This window comes from Eptatretus burgeri, chromosome 15, assembly GCF_056783735.1.
Source record: "Eptatretus burgeri isolate ZD-2024b chromosome 15, Ebu_testis_v1, whole genome shotgun sequence".
Lineage (NCBI taxonomy): Eukaryota > Metazoa > Chordata > Myxini > Myxiniformes > Myxinidae > Eptatretus > Eptatretus burgeri.
The window spans coordinates 24,180,290-24,203,896 of record NC_140975.1 but is presented as its reverse complement, the minus strand read 5'-3'; the positions used below and the strand labels follow the sequence as shown (position 1 = coordinate 24,203,896).

General features: G+C 45.7%; 1 protein-coding gene across 3 annotated transcripts in view; it reads left to right on the top strand.

Annotated features, from left to right (window-relative positions):
* The window catches only part of MDGA1 (MAM domain containing glycosylphosphatidylinositol anchor 1), a 369,996-nt gene that overhangs the window by 238,941 nt on the left and 107,448 nt on the right, over positions 1-23,607 (top strand). For all 3 annotated transcript variants that reach the window (XM_085858359.1, XM_085858360.1, XM_085858361.1), the window contains 2 exons: positions 9,721-9,851; positions 22,893-23,034. In XM_085858359.1, the coding sequence (XP_085714485.1) occupies positions 9,721-9,851; positions 22,893-23,034 (273 nt within the window). The remainder of the gene's footprint in view (positions 1-9,720; positions 9,852-22,892; positions 23,035-23,607) is intronic.

Below are 23,607 nucleotides of genomic sequence, written 5' to 3'. Positions count from 1 at the left end.
GACACGTTTGTCGATCCGCCTGCCAGAGCCCAACACCTCAATTTGGCCTGGTCTGGTGAACAGGCCAGGCCTGGACTCATATACTGGACATTATGCAAAACCAGCTGAAACCCACCATCGATCTGATGGTCTTGTGCCGTCGACCTTACGCGGGGTCAGAACGCGCGAAGTTTGCGTGCGTGGGCGGTGCGACAAAAGGAGGACGAGCGCCATCTTGCCACGCGGCGTGTTTGAGCTTGGGCGCTCAAATCCGTGGACATCGGCTTGTCACGAGCCATATTCGTGCCTTTGACACTTTCCTCTCGTCCATGAAACATCACCAAGTACTCTGTGTCTTGTCTGCATGCTGTCCATGTCTTGTCTGCATGTTGTTTAAGGTTTATCTCGTTGGAGTTCCCTTCGAAACCCGTAGCTCCCGAGTTAAGAATAGGCTATAGATTAATTATAACATTGTCCTGAATGCTTTGCTTGTGTCATGCTCCCCGATGTCCCCAATAAATCTGGCTGATTCGTATGAAGTTGCTGCTTTGAATTAATTCGTGCCGCGTCGAGGAACGATCCGCTCGATTTGGATATAAAAACCAAACTGATTACAGACTGGTAGACTCCGCTCAGTCTCTGACAAAACCAGTCTGTAACTGGGGTCTATTCCCCCAGCTGGCAAGGTACAGGTGTATTTTGGTATTGTGATTCGAGACACGTCAAGCAAGCCTGGTGTTGGCGCAGTGTTTGGGGCAGCGGCTTGGGATCCAAAAAGTCCTGAGTTCAAGCCCCGTTGGGCCACTGAATTAATACACCAGGGGGTTGACTCAGCCTGTCATCCTTCCGAGGTCGGCAAAATGAGTACCAGTGTACTGGGCCGGTGTATACCCTGGTTAAAATAGGTGTGCCATATCCCTGTGTCGTAAGAGGCGACCAGGGTTGCGTCAGGAAGGGCATCCGGCGTAAAACATGTGCCAAATCACTATGCGGATCATACGGATGATCCGCTGTGGCGACCCCTAACGGGAGCAGCCGAAAGAAGAAGAAGAAGATTCGAGACGCGTCACCTGAGAATTGTGCCGAACCAGCCGGCGTTATAACCCCAGAGATGGCGGTGGTTAGGGTGGTGCCAAATCTGTAACATTTGGCTGTCGAGAGTAGGGTGCAAAAACCCAAACTGGTTACGGACAGTGATTGACGCCCTCGTCCAACCCCCCTCTCCACCCCCGAATCTGTAACAATATATATATATATATATATATATATATATATATATATATATATATATATATATATATATATATATATATATATATATACACAGTATATACATTAGGGTGTTTCATTTTTTCTGAAGTGCAATAATTTTATCAGCACAGGTTTGCCTTTGAACCTGTCCTGTAAAAAGTGCTTCATGCAAAATCTTAGCAATATGGGACCGTGTTAACAGGTCGCACACTTTTGAATGGTATGTTGACGTTTTTAGCAGCGTCTCGCGTAGCGAACGCTGCTCATAGAGAGCTCGGCGTTGTTCATCTTCTTCTTCTTCTTTTTGTGAAGACAAGACCTTAATCTCTTGGCCTCAGCTCTTGTATAGACAAGATCCGGATCTCCTTAAATACTGAGCACATGTATGGTGCCTTTTGAGAGCGTCTATCATGAACTTTTAAATATTGTTATGAATTTGGAATTCAATTGCACACAACATGCAGGTTCCCTTAGTCAGCTATGTCGATAATTGCATATCGATATGTCGATAGCAATACCGATATGTCTATGTCGATAGCAGATACCGTTCTTCGGCTGCTGGACACGTATCAGATTGCTGACAAGATCATCGGTCTCTCATTTGATACGACTGCGTCCAACAGTGGCATGATTAGCGGAGCCTGCACCATAATTGAACAGTCCCTTGGAAGACCCCTTCTTTGGCTGGCATGCCGACATCACATTCACGAGGTGGTACTGAAGAACACCTATGAACTCCTCTTCGGCTCTCCCCCAGGTCCCGACATTCCCCTCTTCAAATGATTCCGAGGAAAATGGGACATCTTGGACAAGACATCTTGCCGGTACCCTCAGCGACGACCAACCCCTGGATGAGTGGAGCGAATCACAAAGGCTGAAGATGGTAGACTTCCTCAGGAGAGTCATCAATGATGCAACCCACCCAAGAGAGGACTATCTCAAACTCCTTCAGCTCTCTCTTCTCTACCTAGGAGGATGGAGCGGAGATCTGCCTCGATTTAGGGCCCTTGGAGTCTACCATCAGGCGAGATGGATGGCAAAGGCTATTTATATCCTGAAGATTGCCCTGTTTTTGCAACAACTGGAGCTGACGAGTTCGGAAAAACGCGGAGTCCGACGACTGGCCCGTTTCGTCAGTCTCATTTACGTCAGATTCTGGCATGAGGCAGCTGTCCCAAACTGTGCACCGAAGAATGACGTGGAGTTCTTGGCGATTCTCCAGGTGTTTGTGGATAGAGAACTCTGGTCAACGGCAGAGAAGGCCCTCCAAAGGCACCTCTGGTACCTCTCAGAGCAAGGAGTGGCCCTAGCCTTCTTCGACGAACGAGTGTCTCCCGATGACCGGGCGGCCATGGTCAAGAACCTCAGCCGTCCAGCAACCTCGAAAGCACTCAAGAGACTTGAAAAGAAGAACTTCACTCTCCCTGACGGTCTTTCCAAATTGGTAACAGGGCGAACACTAGAGGCCATTGGGATCTTTGCTGGGAGGATGGTCACTACCCATAACGTGGAAGATGTTTTGCAAGATCCACGAACTCGAGCCACCGTCCGAGGTCTGCAGGCCACCAATGATGCAGCAGAGAGAGGAGTGGCACTGATACAAAAACTCCAAGCCTGAACCGAAGACGAGCAGCAGAAGCACTTCCTCCTCAAAGTTTTTCATCATGACCGCAAGACCGTCAAGAGAACAAAGGCTGGAGTGACTGCTAAGTTCCCTCCTGCTCCTTGAGCCCAACGGTTTGATTGCGCTGCTCTACTTGCATAATTGTTCTACATTTCTTTTTCGTAAAATTTTTTGTAAATTTTCAGTTCAATAAACGTTCGTTGCAATTTTTTGTCTTCTCCTCCATTTGATTTTTTCGAAGTTTCACTTGAAATGTGGAATCTTGTCCAACTGTGGGACCAGTAAATATTGACGAATTGAAGCAAATATTTGCCTAAAATATTTATGGGTCATAAGAATCAAGGGGACACCCCTCCTGACAATTTTCAACAAATTTCATTTTTTTACCACCATGAGTGAAACACCCTAAATATACATATTGTTACGGCTGTGTAAATTTGCATTACACCATAAAGGGCCCTCAGGTCAGATATCTCCATAGGTACATGTGAAGTTAGCCCAAACCCGTTGTATAGAGGGAATTTATGTGATCCATTCGGGCTGCGATCCTCCAGTTAGTCGTTTTTCTTTATCTATCTTTTATTTCAAACAAACAGCATCTCAACAACCACGCCATCCCCACCACAGTGCCAACCACACTACAACGATGCCACCTCCACCCCCTACGTTACCACATAATCGCCTCTACAACCATTCGCAAACACCACCACCTTCGCCTTTACCTTCACAACTTCATCCCACATCATCGCTTCTATGGCCATTCCCAAACAGCACCAGTCAACACCAAACGTCGTGTTCCCGGAGCCGTTCGGCAGTGAAGGCCGAACGCGTCGATCCGTGGATCAGGAATGCTTCACGTCCACTTCTCCTCCGTCCAATGGGCAAGCGCGAGGCAGCTTGGCCACACCTCCAGGCGCGTATAGGTGAATTCCGTCCATGTCCGTCAATGCAAATTTTAGGATCAGGGGAGATTCACGCCCATTTTTGCCCGACCAATGGCTGACCGGGGGGGGGGGGGCGGTGTGGTCCCGCCTCAATCGCGTTCTGATTTGTCGGGAATTTGCATGTCGGTGCCTCCGGAGAGCGATAAAGGTGCGAGCGGAAGGCGACTCAAAAAGTAGAGTGTGGAAATGGTGGAGCTAAGCGTGAGTTGGAGCGTTGAGCATTGGAGAGCGTCGTTGAGAGTTGAGCCGGAAGAGGTGGAGTGCGCGCGGTGGAGCCGCAGGCGGCGGGTCGGGGCAAGGAAGCTCGGGTCCGAGGCAAGGAGGACAGCGGTCGGCAACGAAGTTGCGGTGTGGTTGATCGCTCGTCTCATCGCTGGACCCAAGCCAGCCAGCCACTCCCCTCCCCCAGGGCATCAACAATTTCCCATTCCCCCGTGCTGAGATAGTGCAAAGGGGGGCCCCGTTCCTCCCCCACCCCAAACGTGGTGCCAACGAGCACGCCAGGGGTACGGAGTCGGGGCACAGTGGCGCGGACATTTTGCGGCTTGCCTGCCAACGCGTCACGAGGACGCGGGTAAGACCTCCCTGGTCTCGCGGACCTGGCCGCTTCGTCTTTTTTCCATTTGCATCTCCATCTTGCATCACGTAAGGGGTTCATCGTGGGTGCAACATCTCGGTAATTAATCTGAACCGTCCAGGTCGACGATAACACCGCTCGGTTTTCCCGATAGTATGGAACGGGCCGCCCAAGCCTGCGTGCTCGATCGTTATTGGCACGATCGTGCCAATCGGCCACCCGCGTAGGATAGGGTTGTTCGCCAAACTCGACCTACTTAAGTACCCACGGGGATGGTAAACCGGGCGATCGTACCTCGCCGCAGGTAGACTCCGGACACGAGCCGCTTGGGCGGCCCGTTCCGTACTATCGGGATAACCGAGCAGTGTTATCGTCGGCCTCGACGGTTCCGATTCATTACCGGGCGTATTAAGCCCACTACGAACCCTTTACGTGAAGCAGGATGGAGGGTCAATTAAAAGGAAGGAGACGAAGCGAAACGGGCACAGTTCAACATGCAAGCACTTTATTTACACGACACACGGAGAGCACACAGATACAGCCAAACAGTCAAAATGCACATGTATCAACAAAAACAAAAGCAACAACGACGCAGAGTTACTACTGACTACGTGCACACATGGCAACACTTATACAGTTCTACTCTACAGACGGCGCCAACACACATTTACACAAAAGCAAAGAAAAGAAGCCACCCTCATAGACAAGGGGGCAGACAGGCCTGGAGGCCAAATGGGCGCGTGACCTGGAGGAGCGGCCAGGCCCGCGAGACCGGGGGGATCCTACCCACGTCCTCGTGACGCGTTGGCGGACGAGCGGCAGATGTGGCCGCGTGGCTGTGCCCCGACTCCGTGCTCCTTGGTGGGTTTCGTTGGCACGACGTTTGGAGTGGGGTGGGAACGGGGCCCCCTTTTGCACTATGTCAGCGTGGGGGAAAAGGGGGAATTGTTGATGCCCTGGGGGAGGAGAATGGCTGGCTGGCTTGGGTTCCGCGACGAGCGATCTCATACCGCGACCTCGTCGCCGACTGCCGTCCTTCTCGCCTCGGACCCGAGCTCCTTGGCCTCTTCCCACAACGCTTCTCCGTCGACTCCAGAACCCAACTCTTCCTGCCTCACCGATGACTTCGCCACCCGACTCGACTCTGCTCTCCAACCAAAACTGACTACTCTGCCTTGCGCTCGCCTTTTTATAGGCCGGCAGGAGCAGCTAATATGCAAATATCCGGATCAGGATGACCTCGGGGGCGGAGCCACGCTCGTCCATTGGTTGGAGGAAACGGGGCGTGAATCTCCCCTGATCCTAGAATTTGCATATCTCGATTTCACACAGACGCGCCTGGAGGTGGGGCCAAGCCGCCCCGCGCTTCCTGATTGGACGGATCAGAAGTGGGCGTGTCGCGTTTGTGATCCGAATTTTCCTTCGGAAAGGCCGCTATTTGCGCTCGCGGCTCGGTGCGTATCGCTGAACGAGCCCAAGACAGCCCGACGCTCAGTGATCACAGGTGGTGCGGGAATGGCCGTAGAAGGAGAGAGGTGAGGGTGGTGGAGGGTTTTTGGTGGTGGTTTGATGGTTATGGTGCCGTTTGTGATTGGCATGATGCGATGATGTGGGAGCGAGTTGTGAAGGTAAAGGTCGTGGCTGTTGGCGTTGTTGTTGTTGTCTGAGGGTTGGAGCGTGGTTGTAGTTGGTGACGATGGCTGGCATGGTGGTTAAGGTGGTTGTTGTGTGATGGCGGTTGAGACGTGGTTGGTTCAAAATAAAGATAGAACAGAAAAACGGCTATCTCAAAGCGTCGCAGCCCGAATGAATCACATAAATTTCCTCTGGACAACGGATTTGGGCTGACTACACATGTAATGAAGAAATATCTCACCTACGGGACCTGAATGGTGGTTTGCGAATTTCCACAGCCGTAACTATACATATATATATATATATATATATATATATATATATATATATATATATATATATATATATATATATATATATATATATATATATATATATATATACAAATGCTTTTGGTTTTCCCATATTGATTCAAATAAGTGGCTGATTATATTGTTGCGAACGGCCACGTGACTCGAATCGCGACACGTCGCCCACCGGACGGACAATTCTGTCGTGACCCTCTCGGACTAACGCCGGGAGCTAGTCACGGGTGGGCCTTTCGGCCTCACCACGATCGTGCCAATCGGCCACCCGCGTGGGATAGGGTTGTTCGCCAAACTCGACCTACCTAAGTACCCATGCGGATGGTAGACCGGGTGATCACACCTCGCCGCAGGTCGACTCCGGACACGGGCCGCTTAAGCGATCCGTTCCGTGCTATCGGGATAACCGAGCGGTGTTATCGTTGGCCTCGACAGTTCCGATTAATTATCGGGCGTATTAAGCCCACAACGACCCCGTTACGTGAAGCAAGATGGAGATTCAATTAAAGAAAAGACGAAGCGAAATGGGAAAACAGTTCAACATAATGCACATTTATTCCGCGGCACACGGAGAGCACACATATAGCAAATGCAACAAAAGAAACAATGACGCAGAGATACTACCGACTACGCGAGCACACGGCAACACTTAAACAGTTTTACTTCACAGACGGCGCCGACACACATTTACTCAAAAGCAAAGGAAAAGAAAGCCACCCTCATAGGCAAGGGGGCAGACTGGCCCGTAGGCCAATGTGTGCGCGGGACCTGGAGGAGCGTTCAGGCCCGCGGGACCGGGGGGGGGGAGGTCCTACCCGCGCCTTTGTGATGAGCCGCAAATGTGGCAGCGTGGGGGTGCCCCGACTTCGTGCTCCTTTGCGGGTTTCGTTGGCACCGCTTGGAGTGGGGTGGGAACGGGGCCCCCTTTTCGCACTATCTCAGCGCGGGGGAAAGGGGGAATTGTTGATGCTCTGGGGAAGGAGTATAGCTGGCTTGCTTGGGTCCCGTGACGAGCGATTCCACCGCGACCTCGTCGCCAACCGCCGTCTTCCTTGCCTCGGACCCGAGCTCCTCGGACTCTTCCCCCAATTCTCCTCAGCTGACTGCAGAAAACCACCTGGACGCCCTCACCTCCCGACTCCACTCCGCGCTGCAACCCGACTTGACTGCCTCGCAACAACAACTGTTGCGCAACAACTCTTCTTTCTCTCTGCCCCAAAACTCTCTTAGCTTTTCTGCCACGAAACTCTGCTTTTTTGCTCGGCGTTTTATAGGCCGGCAGGAGAAACCATATGCAAATTTCCGGATCAGGATGAGCTTGGGGGCGGAGCCACGCTCGCCCATTGGACGGAGGAAAAGGGGCGTGAATCTCCCCTGATCCTAGAATTTGCATATCTCGATTCCACACAGACTCGCCTGGAAGCGGGGCCAAGCCGCCCTGCGCTTGCTGATTGGACGGATCAGAAGTGGGCGTGTAGCATTCCTCATCCGAATTCTCCTCGGAAAGGCCGCTTTTTGCACTCGCGGCTCGGCGCATATCTTGTACGAGCCCAGGACAGCCCAACGCTCGGTGCTCACAGGTGGTGCGGGAATGGTGGTAGAAGGAGGGAGGTGAGGGTGGTTGAGGGTTTATGGTGGTGGTTTGATGGTCATGGTGCGTTTGGGAATGGCATGATGCGATGATGTAGGAGTGAGTTGTGAAGGTAAAGGTCGTGGCTGTTAGCGTTGTTGTTGTTGTGAAGCGGCATTGTGGTTGGTGGTTGTTGTGTGATGGCGGTTGGTTCAAAATAAAGATAGAACAGAAAAACGGCTATCTCAAAGCGTCGCAGCCCGAATGAATCACATTTATTCCCTCTAAACAACGGGTTTGGGGCTAACTACACATGTACTTACAGAGATATCTCACCTATGGGACCTGAATGGTGTTTTGCGAATTTCCACAACCGTAACAATATTAACTAGCGATTCTATAAAGCGGAATCCACTGGTACTGGTACGGAAAAGTGGTGGATGTTTTAACCTCGCCTTTCCTCTCCTTACCCATACATTTTCCTCCCCAATGTTCTTCTCACTTTCCACTTTCTCTCCGGCTCACCTTTTATTTGGAGGAGCTCGAACACTGAACAGATCAGGATGCAACAGGACAAAATGAACAGCAGAACAGTGGAAAGGGGTGGGGGACACCAACAGCAGAGTTGAAGGATGAAATAGTGAGAGACGGGGGGTAGAGAGGAATGAGGGGTCAGGAAGAGTGCATGGGGTGAACAAGATCGATATAGAAGCAAAATCCCAGGAAAGAAAAACTTGAAATTTGTAAGGGGGTGGGTTTGTGGGCAGGGTAGAAAAGGGGTAGGAACGGGGGTCGAAAAGATCATGGTTTTGTATTGTGAACAATCTGAGATGGTGGTGAACAGCTGTCTTGAAGACCTCGAGGGGAGAATAAGATTGAAGAGAATGTGGAAGTTGGTTCCACGGGAGAAAAAAAGAGGAGTGAATGAGTGGTGGTGTGCAGTTATCCTGGATTTAGGTAGTTTCACCAGAAAGGGGTTGATAGTGAACCATGTGTGTCCTGCAGAAACCTGGGGGGGGGGACAAAGCGTGGAAAGAGCAGAGGGTGCAAGACCATAAAGGAGGTGGTGGAAGACACAGAGACCACCAACCTGTCCAAGATGGGGAAGTTGTAGGCCTATACACTCAGCTTTAAAACAAATACATCATTTTTGATTTTTTTTTTCTTCCAGATTTCTCTTGGGTGTTGTTATTTGGGTTATTTCTCCATTGTGGCTGACCGGCCCCATCAGTTTGTCCGGTACCTATCCGAGACCAAGAACCGTAGATAGGGTGGGAAAAATCCTGTTACGCTTGTCTGAGCCAAATTAGAATTGCCTCATTTTCATTAGAGGTCCCACGAGCAACTGGATTACGTGATATTTCATATACAGACTATCCTTTTTTTCAGCAAGTAATGCGCAAACTCCACCCACCCGGAGGGTGGCTACTCTCCTCGTCAATTATATTTAAATCAAGATACATCAGCATGTATAAATCTTCATGTTCCCTGATAAATTGATTCTCAAGGAAAATAAAAACTTCCCAGAGTAGTAATAACGTTCATACACAGCTGCACTGAGGTTCTTCATTGATCATGTGATGCCAATGCCATGATCAAACCTCAACAGGCACTTCACATTCAATCATAAATGAGACATTTGACAACAGCACGAAAACATCTGCTACTTCTTTACATCGAGGTGGATAATTGTCCTTTAATTAATATGGGACAATTATTGTGCAGTTATTGGTGTTAATCAGAACAGATTGCATGGAGTTCATGCTGACTTTATTCAGTTTATCTCTGATGTGCCTCTTGCTCTTAACCCATATTGCGTGATGTGTTGAAAACAGACCCACCCATGGTAGAACCGGAGTTTACGACGGTGCGCCGTGGTGCAGGTCGCAGTGTGATGATGGAGTGCCGTGTACTCCAAGCTAATCCCTCACGCATCCTTACATTTGAGTGGCACTTCCGTGGGAAGGTATGTTGTGTTGTCAAGAGCTGGTTTTTTTTCATCAATCGTCATTTTGTTTTCACAGCCAAAAGGGGAATCAGCAATATTGCAAACGATCAACAATTCTGCAATAACAACAATTCTCATTGATTACACAATGGATACAAGCAGGAATGTGTTTTTGTATGCATGAGTCGAGGCTTATTGACACAACTCTTGCAAGAAACATTCTCATGAGGCTCTTAAGAGAAAGCTGAGTGTTGTGCAAGTAAGAAAATAATAGAATGAATACAAGGAAATGTAAGGAAACTCCGACGCAGGAGGAAGTTTACAATATCAGAAATATCGGCTGATCGGTTTACAATATCTGCTGATCGTGCCTGTGCATTGCTGCACCATCTATCCCTCTCTCCACAATGCTTCTCGATACTTATCTAATTCCAGCTTAAATCTATCTGCCTTTTGTCCTGCTACTACCTTACCTGCAGGGAGACGATGCCATGCATTAAGTACTCTCCTAGTGACAGATCCCTGCCTTAATATAATGTTGTCTTAACTATCCTTCTTTACTCTCAAGGTATGGACCCTGGTCCTATCACTGTGATTCTGCTGACAAACTCTTCCACTTCTATTTTTTTTTATATTCCCTTCATTATCTTTATCAGATCCCCTCAAATTCATCTTTTCTCTAATGTAAAAAGCCCCAGCTTCTTCAGCTGCTCGTAGCTTAGTCTAGCTTTCCCTAGTCAAATCAATCTAGCGACTCTACACTGAACCATAACAATGTCCTTCTTCAGATGTGGTGACCAAAACTGTACAGAATATTACAAAGGAGGCCTCACTAAATTCCTATACAGTGTTAAAACGACCTCCTTTGATTTATAATTTATCTCCCTACAAATACAACCTCAAACCCCATTCGTTTTACCTCTCACTGCCTGGCACTGTGCTGTCTGCTTACCGCCGTATAATCTTACTATATACAGGGGATAAGCAGATAGCAGTGAATGTATAGTACTATTACGTCTGTGTGTTGTACCATTGGAAGGACGGCACAACACACAGACATCGTATTACATCAACTGCACTTCCCTCATCCACCCAATCAGAAACTACTTCATAGAACTCCAATAATTTTGTTAAACTTGACCTCCCTTTAGTAAATCCGTGCTGACTGCCTTTAATTAGTTGAAATACATTTAAATGGTTCTCCATCTGATCCCAAATTAACGTCTCCAACATCTTTCACACAACTGAAGTCAAACTAACAGGTCTAGAGTTCCACAATTCTTCTCTGGATCCTTTATTAAATCATGATGTTACATTTGCTACCCTCCATTACTCCGGTACCTGTCTCGACCTCAACAGGCACTTCACATTCAATCATAAATGAGACATTTGACAACAGCACCAAAACATCTGCTACTTCCTTACATACCCTCTCTTCTGGCGAGGGTAACTATAACTTGAGTTGGAAGCATCGGACGTTGTCTCTTGTACTGTACTTATCTTATTTCTCTATCACACTCTGTCTCGTGACCTTTAATTTTTCATGTGACCTTTTATTGAGATCAAACGTAACAGTGGGTTGACATCTAACACAGGTGGAAGCATATCCATCGATGCATTCACATCGGTTTCTATTTTCTAATTAGGCATAAAATAACATGATTGTAGTCGGACCCATATCAGTACAGGGGGAAGACAGAGGGGTAAAGAGAAATGTGCATCCATTGAGGAAGAGGAAGATTGGTTCGTGATGACTGTGAAATGGCAGGCTTAATAAATAGTTATTTTGCTTCAACATTTACACAAGAATAGCCAAGGGAATTGCCAATAGCGGAGGGTTTCTATCTCAGAGGTTTTTTTTTTTTAGAAGATATCCAAGAAGATAAAGCCCCATGGCCAGATAATATAAATCCAGGAGTATTGTGGAAGGTGGCAGAGCAGATAAGTGAGATATTAACCGATATCTTGAACAAGTCGTTGAAGTTGAGAAAGGTACCAGAGTATTGAAGAGTCGCAAATGTAACATCATTATTTAATAAAGTCTGTCTGTCTTTCTGTCTGTCACACGATTTTTGGCCACAGTTTTCAAGCAATCGTTCTGAAATTTTTTGTGTATATACTGTGCCTATAGAAAGTCTGCACTTATCAAAATTTTCAACTTTTGTTGCCTTGTAGCCTGGAATTTAATTGCATTAAATCAGACTTTTTCCACCTTTATTTACACTTCGTAACCCACAACTTCCAAGTGAAAAACGAATTCTACAAATTTCATAAAATTAATTAAAAATACAAAACAAGAACATCTTGGTTTGGATAAGTGTCCACCCCCACCCCATTATAATTGTAATTGAAAATTGGCTCAGGTGTAACCAATCACCTTCAAAATCACACATCAAGTTAATCAGCCTCCACCTGTGTAAAACTGCAGTGATTCTAATTATTTCAGAATAAAATCAGCTGTTCCTGTAGGTTTCGTCTGCTGGGTAGTGCATGTCACAGAAAAGACTCAACCATGAGCCCTAAAGAGCTTTCAAAAGACCTCTAGGATAAAATTGTGCAAAGATATAGATCAGAGGATGGGTATAAAATATTTCAAAGGCCTTGAACATCCCTTGGAGCACAGTCAAGACAATCATTAAGAAGTGGAAGGCATATGGTACCACCGAGACCCTGCCTCGGTCAGGCCATCCATCCAAATTAGATGACCAAGTAAGGAGGAAACTGATCAGATAAGCCACCAAGAGGCCAATGGGAACTTTGAAAGAGCCACACATCTTTATGGCAAAGATTGGTCACCGTGTGCATGTGACACCAATATCCCAAGCACTCCACAAGTCTGGCCTCTACGGTAGGGTGGCAAGAAGCCGTTACTCAAGCCCACCTTGAGTCCCATTTTAAGGATGAAAAAAAACCACTCCAGAGATTCTGAAGCCATGTGGAAAAAGAGTTTTGTGGTCTGACGAAACCAAGATGGAACTTTCTGGCCTGAATGCAAAACGTTACGTTTGGCGCAAACCCAACATAGCACATCACCCAAAGAACACCATCTCAACTGTGAATCATGGTAGTTGCAGCATCATGTTATGGGGATGTTTCTCATCAACAGGGACTGGAGCACTTGTCAGGATAGAAGGGAAAATGGATGGAGCAGAATGCAAAAAAATCCCAGAGGAAAACCTGCTGCCCTCAAGTCAGGGTCAGGGCCAAGAGAGGGAGAGAGAGAGAGAAGTAGAGGAGGACAGAGAGAGGACAGAGGACAGAGGACAGAGGACAGAGGACAGAGGACAGAGGACAGAGGACAGAGGACAGAGGACAGAGGACAGAGGGAGGGATTCCAATAACCATGATAACCTGTGAACCATTGAAGGGATTCCAACCAAACTTGGGACAAGTATGTATTATGATGCAAAGATGAACTAATTCGATTTTGGGGTCAAAGGTCGTGACCTATTGCTGAAATTGGAAAATCATTTTTTTCTCATAACTCGACATAGAAGCATTTGATGTTTTCTCTCATACTTATCTCTCTCAACTATCTTTTCTCTGTCACACTCCCCTCTCGTGTGACCTTTAATTTTCACGTGACCGTTAATTGAGATCAAACATAACAGTGGGTTGACTTCTAACGTGGGCGGAGGCATATCCATTGGCGCCATTCGAGTCAAATTTTATTTTCTAGTTGTTGTAGGTAACGTGTACACATGCCATAAGCACATCTTAGCTTGTTCAGATAGTAACCAGGTATCATTTGGTATTGGTCCTTTATTGCACGCTCCAGCTAAGGAAACAAGTTGGGTTCGAAATTTTAACTAAAACAAATGTTTGACGAAACTAGGTTTTTGGGGTTCCTTCCCTCATTGCTTCGATATTCTTGAACTCGTTGAATGAGTCTTGGGGGCTCATTTAACCATTGGCAGCATCTGGGATCTGCTAAATAAATACTTGTACAATGACTTATCATCACATTTACACTGATTGTTATAATTAACTGGACAACCTACATGCATGAATCATGAAGCAACGTAAGCCTGACCAGCACGAGACTTGATACATTTGTCGATAACATGACAGACCAGAAAAAACAATGGAGGATTGTTTACTGAAACCATTGTATTTTCAAACAGACAGGTTCATTCACAAATGTTACCTGAGCTTAACAAACACTTGGCATGGCAATGCAGTGCCACCAGCAAAAGGAAAATCCATAAGGCATTTGAGCAAATGAGATTCAACAATCACTGCAAGTCCTAATACGGTCAATCCAAACACTATGGATATCTTGTGCCAGAACACGCGACCTCCTTCTCAACCACTGTCTGACAGAATTTCCTTTGACTTGCGGCTTCAACTCCAACATAGCCCTTTGTGCCGATGCAGAAAGCTGTGTTAATAAAGATAATCGTATCATGAATGACACAAACCTTCAGGAACTTCTAAAGGGCAAGTCTATTGATTAAGACAAGTGCAATTGTTTGATCGACATGGACTGCAGAAAAGGTTGAATCCACAGTTGTATTCGGCAAGCAAATACAGAGCAAATATGCAATCACATGAGAATTGCCCTTAAGAGAAGCTGTTCTGTTTGGAATCCTAAGTGACATCCGGTCGATTCTTTTTCCGACCAAGGTAAACGTAAGCGAATTAATGTCTTCTCCATTAGGAAAGAAAAGTACGATAATATGTGGAGGTAAGTTCTCAGAGTTCCAAAGTTACTTTACATTGGGTATTTTTTAAAGTTTTTTTTTTTTTCCGAATGGGGTGGTCACAGTCCATCATGAAAGTTTAGTGATCATATATTTAAATAAATATATCATTACATTTCCTCGTATTTATTTTCTTACCAATCGTATATATTTATATTGAACAGTAATAAAACTTGGGTGTGTCTTGAGAGCATCTCCTTTGTGAAAACTTTTGAACAGCCTTCATAATGTTTTTTTGGGGGTGAGAGGGCAGAGGGGATTTTGTGGGGTTCTACATTTTTGCAGGTTGTATTTTAATGCCCGTCCCAAGTTGCCCTGATGGCATAAAGAGTTGGCTGACTAATGTCCATGTAATTCATATATAGGTACATTGTCCATTGGTCATGATGTCGACTAATGTCTTTGTCCTTCATGTGATTTACATGCAAGTTCCAACATAGATAGATAGATAGATAGACTGGCTCTTGGGTCATGTGCCATTGCATCAAGACCAGGCTAAGCAGGTCAGGCAGATTGCCCATAGTTGAAGGTCATTGATGAGCCACATCGGTTTTCACCGACTGCAGGATAGTTAAACTCAGTGACTCGACTGGTCATCCTTCTGAGGTCGGCGAAATAAGTACCAGTGTACTTGGGTAATAACCATTCGGGTAACCTGCATCGGAGTGGCGACCCGTCCAGGACTGTACTCCTTGCCAATGAAACTGCTTCGGCAGCCCTAATGCACCTTTATGGCGCGAAAGGAATGGTATTATTATTATTATCATTATTATTATTATTATTATGATACAGGATAGTGACATCACAGTTCTCCTGGGACAAATTCATACAGTCGACCATAAAATGATGCTTAACTTATGACCAATTGTTTTTGGCTTTCTGATATTGTAAGCTCTCAAGTATTTTTCAAATTCATCCGAATGTGCAATTCATAACTATACCAGACAGCAATTTGAAATTTATCTTTTGGATTCGATTCTCGACGGAATATGATCCAACTTCAGATCATCATTCCTGGCCTTTTGCTTTTACAGGCAGGGCACTACATCATAAAACAGGACACCCTTTGAGTCGACCATATCTTGGCTCTCTTGTCTGCTGACACTTGAATGTAAATGTGAAAGACTCCAAACCATTTCACAAATAATCCATGAAGTTTGGGGCATGGCTCTGAGCTGTATTACTTTACCGTACGGCTCGGACCAACCTGGGACAAGATCATGCTTTTTTTAATCGGCTTACTCGAGGCATGTCAGGTACAGTAGGAATTGCCTGGGTTGATGGGTAGGGGACCATTCACAATGGACTTGGGCCAAGGACAAAGTTCCATTGCCTTGATGTTACTGCAAGGAAAAACGATTCCCTTTTCCTGTGAAAGATAAAATTTTTCACCGGGAATGAATTTCTGTGAGAGATTAAGATACAAAAGCACAAAGCAATATTTCGTCCTCCATTTTTGGCTCCTGAGATGTTCAAGTCAAACATGTTCCAGCATCCAATGTCATCGTATGAATATTGTCTGTCAAACGCGGCACTATTATGATGAAAAATTTACTCGGGCCAGGCCAGGCCTGGCCATGATGCTTTAACCCAAGTTCTCTCGGCCTTTGGAAAAGCGACACATGTAGCATTGGCTTGACTCCTGCTAGAGATTATTTTTTGCTGGATTATCTCTTGACCCCACCAAATAATTTTCTAATTGTCAAATAAGCTTCGTCAGAAATTACCTGGAGCACTAATTTCCATGCACAGCGATATATAATTCGAAATAGTCGGCTTATGTCAATACAAGCTTTCCTAACATGTTCCACAGATGACAATAGGGAAAGGAAGGATTGCTCGCGTTTTGAGCTGCAGTCACACTGAGCCAGAATTAATTTGGTTTAATAGGATTTTGTAGTTGCAGCTGTACTAAAAAGGGCTGGCATTTTGGGGGGATTTGTATGAGAATTTTAACTTGCATAAAAGACATTTCAAGAAGTATGAGAAACTATCAGAATACACATGGTCCTCGATTTGCATAAGGGCGTAGCCAGGCTGAGCCAGGCTGAGGCAGACGAGGCAGTTGCCTCGTCGCTCATTTCCTGAAATATGATCTGGCCTGAGCCCTCTGGCCATCTAAGCTCCCTGGGGAGTAAACTATCAAAGCTACCCGGCAGTGCTCTGAATACTCTCATCTCCAATCCTATCGCAATACCCCCCCCCACCCCCGACCTCTTTTTGCCTCATCGCTTTTGGACCTCTGGCTACGCCCTTGATTGCACCCATTCTGTTTCAGTTTTTTTCGACTTTATAACGCTTTCGACAAAGTACTGAACAATTTTCTATTTACACCTCGTAATTTTTGAGTTAACATTTTTTTTTACATGTAAAAATTAAAATTTGATGTCGACACACAACGTAAGTGAAGATACGACGTACAATATACCACTTCTCTCACCCTGAGTTGCGCAGTTTGTATTGTACCTGTGAAAGGTATCGTCTGACCTTCATTGATATTTTTGTGGACCGGCGGGGTCGGGTGAGAAGACCACAAGGTGGGGGAAGCAACGTCGATTCCCACCAGACTCCCCGGAATTGTAGGCCGTCACTCACGGATAATTCCGTGACGCGGCGGGTCGCTTAACCAACTGTGGATGTCAATAACTCAACCTCGTGATCTAGGGTCCTCCCGCCTATGGAATTGGGTTACCTAATTAACCATGCGGTTTAACCACCAGGGAATCACACCCTTGGTATGCCTTGTCCGGATCGGATCACCTTTCCGGATTGGATGCAGCCGAGTGGCACTGCCAAGGACGTACTGGCGAGAAAGAACAGACTGTGTGGAATAAAGACCCGGCTAAACCTGGATTCGAACCATGCTGGACCAATGAGGGAAAAGACAAAGGTGAGCTGGGAGCATTTCTCCAACAATTATTTATTTACAGCAAGCAAGGAAAAGCATGTGGCACAACAAAGGTTTATTGAGTATGTAACGCAGGGATAGAGGAGAGAGGTGTGGGGGGTGCGACAATTATACAAGCAACTTACTAAAGCAGACACAGTGCATACTTGATGTGAGATTATTCACAGTAACAACAATAAAAGATCTTCTACAGGCTTACTTAACGGACAGGCGCCAGCACACTTGGACACACACACACAGAAAAAGAATAAACCCCAATGATAAAAGGACTTTTGCAGCCAGGGAGGGAGGGGGTTGAGGTTATAGTTTTCGGTACCTGGGTGTTTTGGGGGAGGGATGCTCCGTGGTGTGGCACCTGACAATAGCCGCGTTGTTCTGGTCACAGCTGCCATCTGGAGATTGTGTTCCGAACAGGTGGAGCTTGAGTGGAGAAGGGAGGAGTCCAGAGGGCGAGGGTGGAGCAGTAGGTGGGACCAGGCAGGAGGCTTGGTCGAGAAGCAGGAAGCGAGGTCGTGTGGGCGGAGACGAGGAACAGAAGGTGGGCCGTCGAGGCGAGACGTGGGCAGAGTCAAGTAGCAGGAACACTCTGCGTGAAGACACCCACACCGAACACGCACAACAACTACTATACGGAGGATTTCTCAGTGTTTTATCGAGCCCGGAGGTCGGGAGAGGGGCCATGCTGAATCCGACGTCATCGCCTGAGTCGGCGTTCCGACTGGCCCCGACCCCTCACGTGGTCCGCCATCCTGGGCCGGATTTGGCCAGACGCCGGTGTAGCCCGCCCAACTGGGTGAGAAAGTGTACGTGACACACCACACATGTCTGAGCTCGGGTAGACGGTGGAAGCTCATAGCGCCAGTCTACTCCATAGTGCACATTGCGATTTTTCCTCAGAAGTGATTGTTGGGAAGGGTAGCGTGGGTTGTCATGCTGTGGTAAGCGAGACGAGGGGAAAGTGGGCAGCTTTACCTCAGAAAAGAAAAGGTGGGAATAAAACAAAAGGGAAAATGATTTAATAATCTTAACTAATACCCATCGCAACGCACTCCCTTGTCCTCCCACTACACAAAAGGAAGGGGTCTATCTGCACGTATATTAATGGCATAACTGACTCGGGACAACTATCTGTTGTATGCATGCGATTCCGAGAAGCGCAACAATATTAGTTTGTGCCAAACTCTCCCAAACCGCTTCATCACGAGTGGTAAACGACCCTCAAGTTCTCCAATTGAGACTCCCATGAAGAAGGCTCATAAAGCTATTAGTTTGGACATTAAAATGGACATGGTGATGTGATTCAAGCATAGTGACCGTTTGGATATTGCCCACGCGCTCAGCCATCCTCCCTTGACTGTGAGGCCAATTAGTGGTAACGCCACCGAAATAAAGTGAGTGCACTAATGTCGAGTCCCTCATCATCTCAGAAACCGCTCCACCCACACCTCCCAGACCTGGACACTCGCTGTGTGATGCATATTTTGGCGAGTACCCTAAGCATTTACTTAAAACCGTCGATAATTTATGCATTTAAACATATATTTACCTTCTTTATTGATTGTGTGAACCGTTTTTACAGCCATTTTTCCCTGCTGTGCAGGGGTTTGGCTTTTTGTGAGGCAATGTTTTATGGCCGGATGCCCTTCCTGACGCCAACCCTGGTCGCCTCTTACGACACACAGGGATATGGTACACCTATTCTAACCGGGGCATACACCGGGACCAGTACACTGGCACTCATTTCGCCGACCTCGGAAGGATGACAGGCTGAGTCAACCCCTTGGTGTTAATTCAGCAGCCAACGGGGCTTGAACTCAGGACACTGGGATCCCAAGCCGCCACCCTAACCACTAAGCCAACACCAGGCTACCTTCTTTATTGATTAATTTAGTTATTATGTCTTTACTATTTAGGCCGAGGTCACATTTGCCACGGCGGCCGTGGGGTCTCCAAAATCTATGGCCACTAGCAATTATACAGCGGCTGCAGTATTTCCACGGTCACACAATGTAGCAATCACATGTTTTTATTTTTCGGGTAGCTGCACGGTGTATTTATATATTGTGGAGACCGAAAACGTGGGGTTGCCGTATGGTCTTTGATTTGATGTCGCACGGTGACCTTAGGGCATTCCTGCGGCGGCCATAGAATTTTCAAGACAGACGCAAGGCGAGCGCAGGGGGGCCCTAAGGCGAACGTGCGGCCAGACCGACGGTAACGAATGGGTTAATTTTTTTTTATTTTACCAGTTTTTTTTGTTTCGGCTTGTCGAATTGCTATGGCGAACGTAGAAATGAAAAAAAGTTATAACTCCGCATTATAATTCCACAGCGACCTTACGGCCTGTAAAATATAGCCATACAGCATAGGGCCACCCTGAGGCCACCACAGAAACTCTGCGGCCGCCGCACGTTTCTGTCAATTCAGAGGGCGTACGGCCGCCGTATCCTCGCCGTAGAGCAAATGTGACTTCGGCCTTACTAGCTAAAGTATCCGGCATTGCCCAGGGGAATTCCACGAAATATGTATTTAAATATTTCCAGCATTACAAATTGGGGAATGTTGGCCTCATGTTTTCGTATGAATTACCTATCTAAGGCATTGCAAAATGCACTTGGACTGCTTTCCCTTCTTTTAACTTTTTATTAATTTTATGTTTTTTTTAAACAACAAATCATGACTACCTCAACATACGATCTTCACAAAACGTATAACTCGATTGTTCCTGAGAAAATCCCAGGCAGTGGATAAGAACATACTCACTCGAGGCCTGAACACGGAGGGGTTACAATAAACTGGTGTAAAACAATCTTTTTAATAACAGGCGCAGGTGTAAACGCGATAGTAATTAAATTTGTGTTGTTGGCAACAAATCACTACAGCATACGATCTTCACTAAACATTTCTCGATCTCTCCCCAGAAAAAAACATGCAGACAGTGTATAAACACAAGACCCAATCCACGCCTGAAGGGCAATTATCTGATTTTAATTTTCTTTAATTTCACAATTCTTTTTTTTATCAAACATAGCCCTTGACCTTCATCTGGATAAAAGGGGAGGCCATGCAAAGTTTGATTGCACTGGTTCCTGCAGAGTCTGAATGCATAAATGAACAAACAAACACACAAACTTTCTTCTTTATGTATTACATTTACAGGAACTGTATATAACCAATAAACACTATATACTGTACCATACAGTAAACCCTCCATTATCACAGGTTCTACTATCGTGGGTTTCTATCGATCGTGGGCAACCAATTGTGTTTCAATTCCCTTATCGTGGGATATCATTTCGACCAATTATGGTTTTTGAGCTGAGATGAGTCATCGTTTGCATCCCATGCGTGAATTATTATCTCCCATTACGAGCCTCGTGGTGTTTCTCTCTCACCATTTTTTAATGAACCCAAATGTAAAGCAATGGACAACGTTATTTGTACCAAAAGGCAGAGAAAGGTTATGAAGTTGGGCAAAAATATCGAATTGTTGCATCGGTTGGCTCGCGGAGAAAATGTGGCATCTGTCCAGGCCGCCATTACAGGGTCAATGATTGTACATAGGTGGAACCTTCTCTATTGTACTCTTCCTCATTCGTAAACCTTCATTTTCCTTTCAACCTTCATTATCCTTCAAACATAATTCTAAGACATTCATTTTCCAACTGTGTATTCACACCTTATTGCCAAAACACTTAATTTCTGACAGCTGGATTTAAACCCCCATTCTCAAACACCCATTCTCGCGGCGCAGCTCATGAAACAAATCGAGGTGAAGGGATTTATAACGGAACAGTTTTTTTTAACACCGACGAGATGGGATTATTCTGGAACACGATGTCATCTCGTACCTTCGTACCCAAGCAGGGAAGATGGCGGTTCAAGGTAAGGTGATTTAAGGATCGTGTTACCCTTCTCCATTGTGTGTTGTGGCAGTTCTGTATGCGCCTTCATCGTAAGGCTAATGCTGCTTTTTCGTTCGCTGATTCACCTTCCCTACTCACCCCTTCCCTGTTCACCCTTTCCCCGCTCACTCTTCCCCCACTCCACTCAACCCTCCTCTCTCTAACAGCATCATCCCAAGCTAAGTCTTGTGCTTTCTATTTACAGAAGAGTACAGTGCACTTACATAATATGTTTTTTCATTTACGTGTTTATTTCAGTGTTAACATGATGTGTATGTATAATGTGTATACATATATATATATATATATATATATATATATATATATATATATATATATATATATATATATATATATGTTTATGTGTTTATTTAAATTGTAATGTTATTTATGGCTGTTGTCAATCTTCCTTGATATTTTCTCGAAGTCCAGGAGCCGAATCCCCACTTTCCCATTGGTCCTTGGTTTCCACGATTGCCGTTTCAACTGTCACGGCATTTTCTAGGAACATAACTCCCGTGATATTGGAGCATTTCCTGTATTTGTGTTTCCACATTTGCTGTCTTTACCTAGGTTATAGTTAGGTTCGGACTGGAAATTTCCACCCAAGAATGCATCTTCAATTTATAACATTATGCCAGTGGGAAAATCATTGTAGGAACGCATCTTGAGCGTAAATCGAGGACTCCCTGTACACAGAAAGAATGCAAATGGCTCTTCTTGAGTTGAAATCAAGATGAACATTTAAGTTTTTGTATTACCACCACCACCGAAGGTGAAGGAGGTTATGCTTTCACCCCTTTCTGTCTGTTAGTCTATGTGCAGGATATCTCAAAAAGTTGTGGATGGAGCTGGCTGAAATTTTGTGGATAGATTCGGTGTGTGATAAGGACAAACTGTTCAGATTTTGGTGAAGATCCGGATCCGGAACCAGATCTGATGATTTTTTAAGGGATTCTTCACCATTGACGGATAGGGCTAAACTAATTTATATCACGATATCTCAAAAAGTCGTGGACAGGTTTGGTGTGCGACAAGGACGAACTGATTAGATTTTGGTTAAGATCCGGATCCAGATCCAACTACTCGAATTTTTAAAGTTATCCATCACCGTTGAGAGATACGGCTCAAAAACGATTTATAGCACGATATCTCAAAAATGTATTGGGCCAGATGTGTTCTTGTGGATCAGGCACTATAGGATGAGGTTATGCACTCTACCGAATGCCAATCTGGTTTTCAGTGTAATTAACACATTTTGTATTTTTATATTCCGTACCGTCACATTGTATTTAAAGACCCACCGAGGGTAAAATTCAGAATCCCCACGGAAATATTTGGACATTTCTATGATCATGCAGGAATTCCATTTGATTGAAGAGAACATAGAATTCCATAATATTCTTTGCCTGAACAAACATCTGTTATTATGAACCGAAGGAATTATCATTACCTTCTAACAGTTGTGAGAAGTGTACATTGATTATATAGGTTTAACTCAAATTACAGTGAATGAGATAATGAAATGAAGCTTTCTGTTCAGGTTCTGTCGGCAGGACGCCTTGATTCACCTGGTTACGTGTCCAGCCATCGTCTGCCTGCAGTCGCTGCCGATGACTATGGCCAGTACACATGCACTCTGCAGAATGAGGCAGGTGCAGGTACCTGTGTATTCCATCTCACGGGTAAGCACTGGACTGTGTTAAAAGTCAAGCAAATTGAAATGAAAAAACTGAACATTACTAGAGATGACCATTATTTAATTTTCTCTTGACATCATCGAGTCATCATTAAAGGTGAACATTGAGGAACAGGTGTGACTTCATTGATTTCTCAAGTAATTTCTGTGGAGGCAGCCACGTCTTATCCACAATTGGCTAAAATGCATGCACGATGAATAACAAAATATCTTGTCATTATTGTTCACAATTGTAATTTTGACTACACATTCTGTCATGTCTTCCTCTTTGATCCATACTTCTTTTTCTTCTTCTTCTTTCTTATCCACCACTTCACTGCGGGTAGCGCCAATGGCTGGGTGGCAGTTATGCGCTGCTGATGCCGTACCCCCTGTATGTTAAAGCAGGAATCCATAATTTGTTCATGGTGCTGGCAATAAGCTCACCTACTTTTCGCGAAGGACTTCGTGGGGTCTTTAATGTTCACCAACTAATGCCGGAAGTTGGGACGCCCGATTTAACGTCCATCCGAGGGGCAGCACACACATTGATGATGAATCATCCTGCCTGTGAAACACC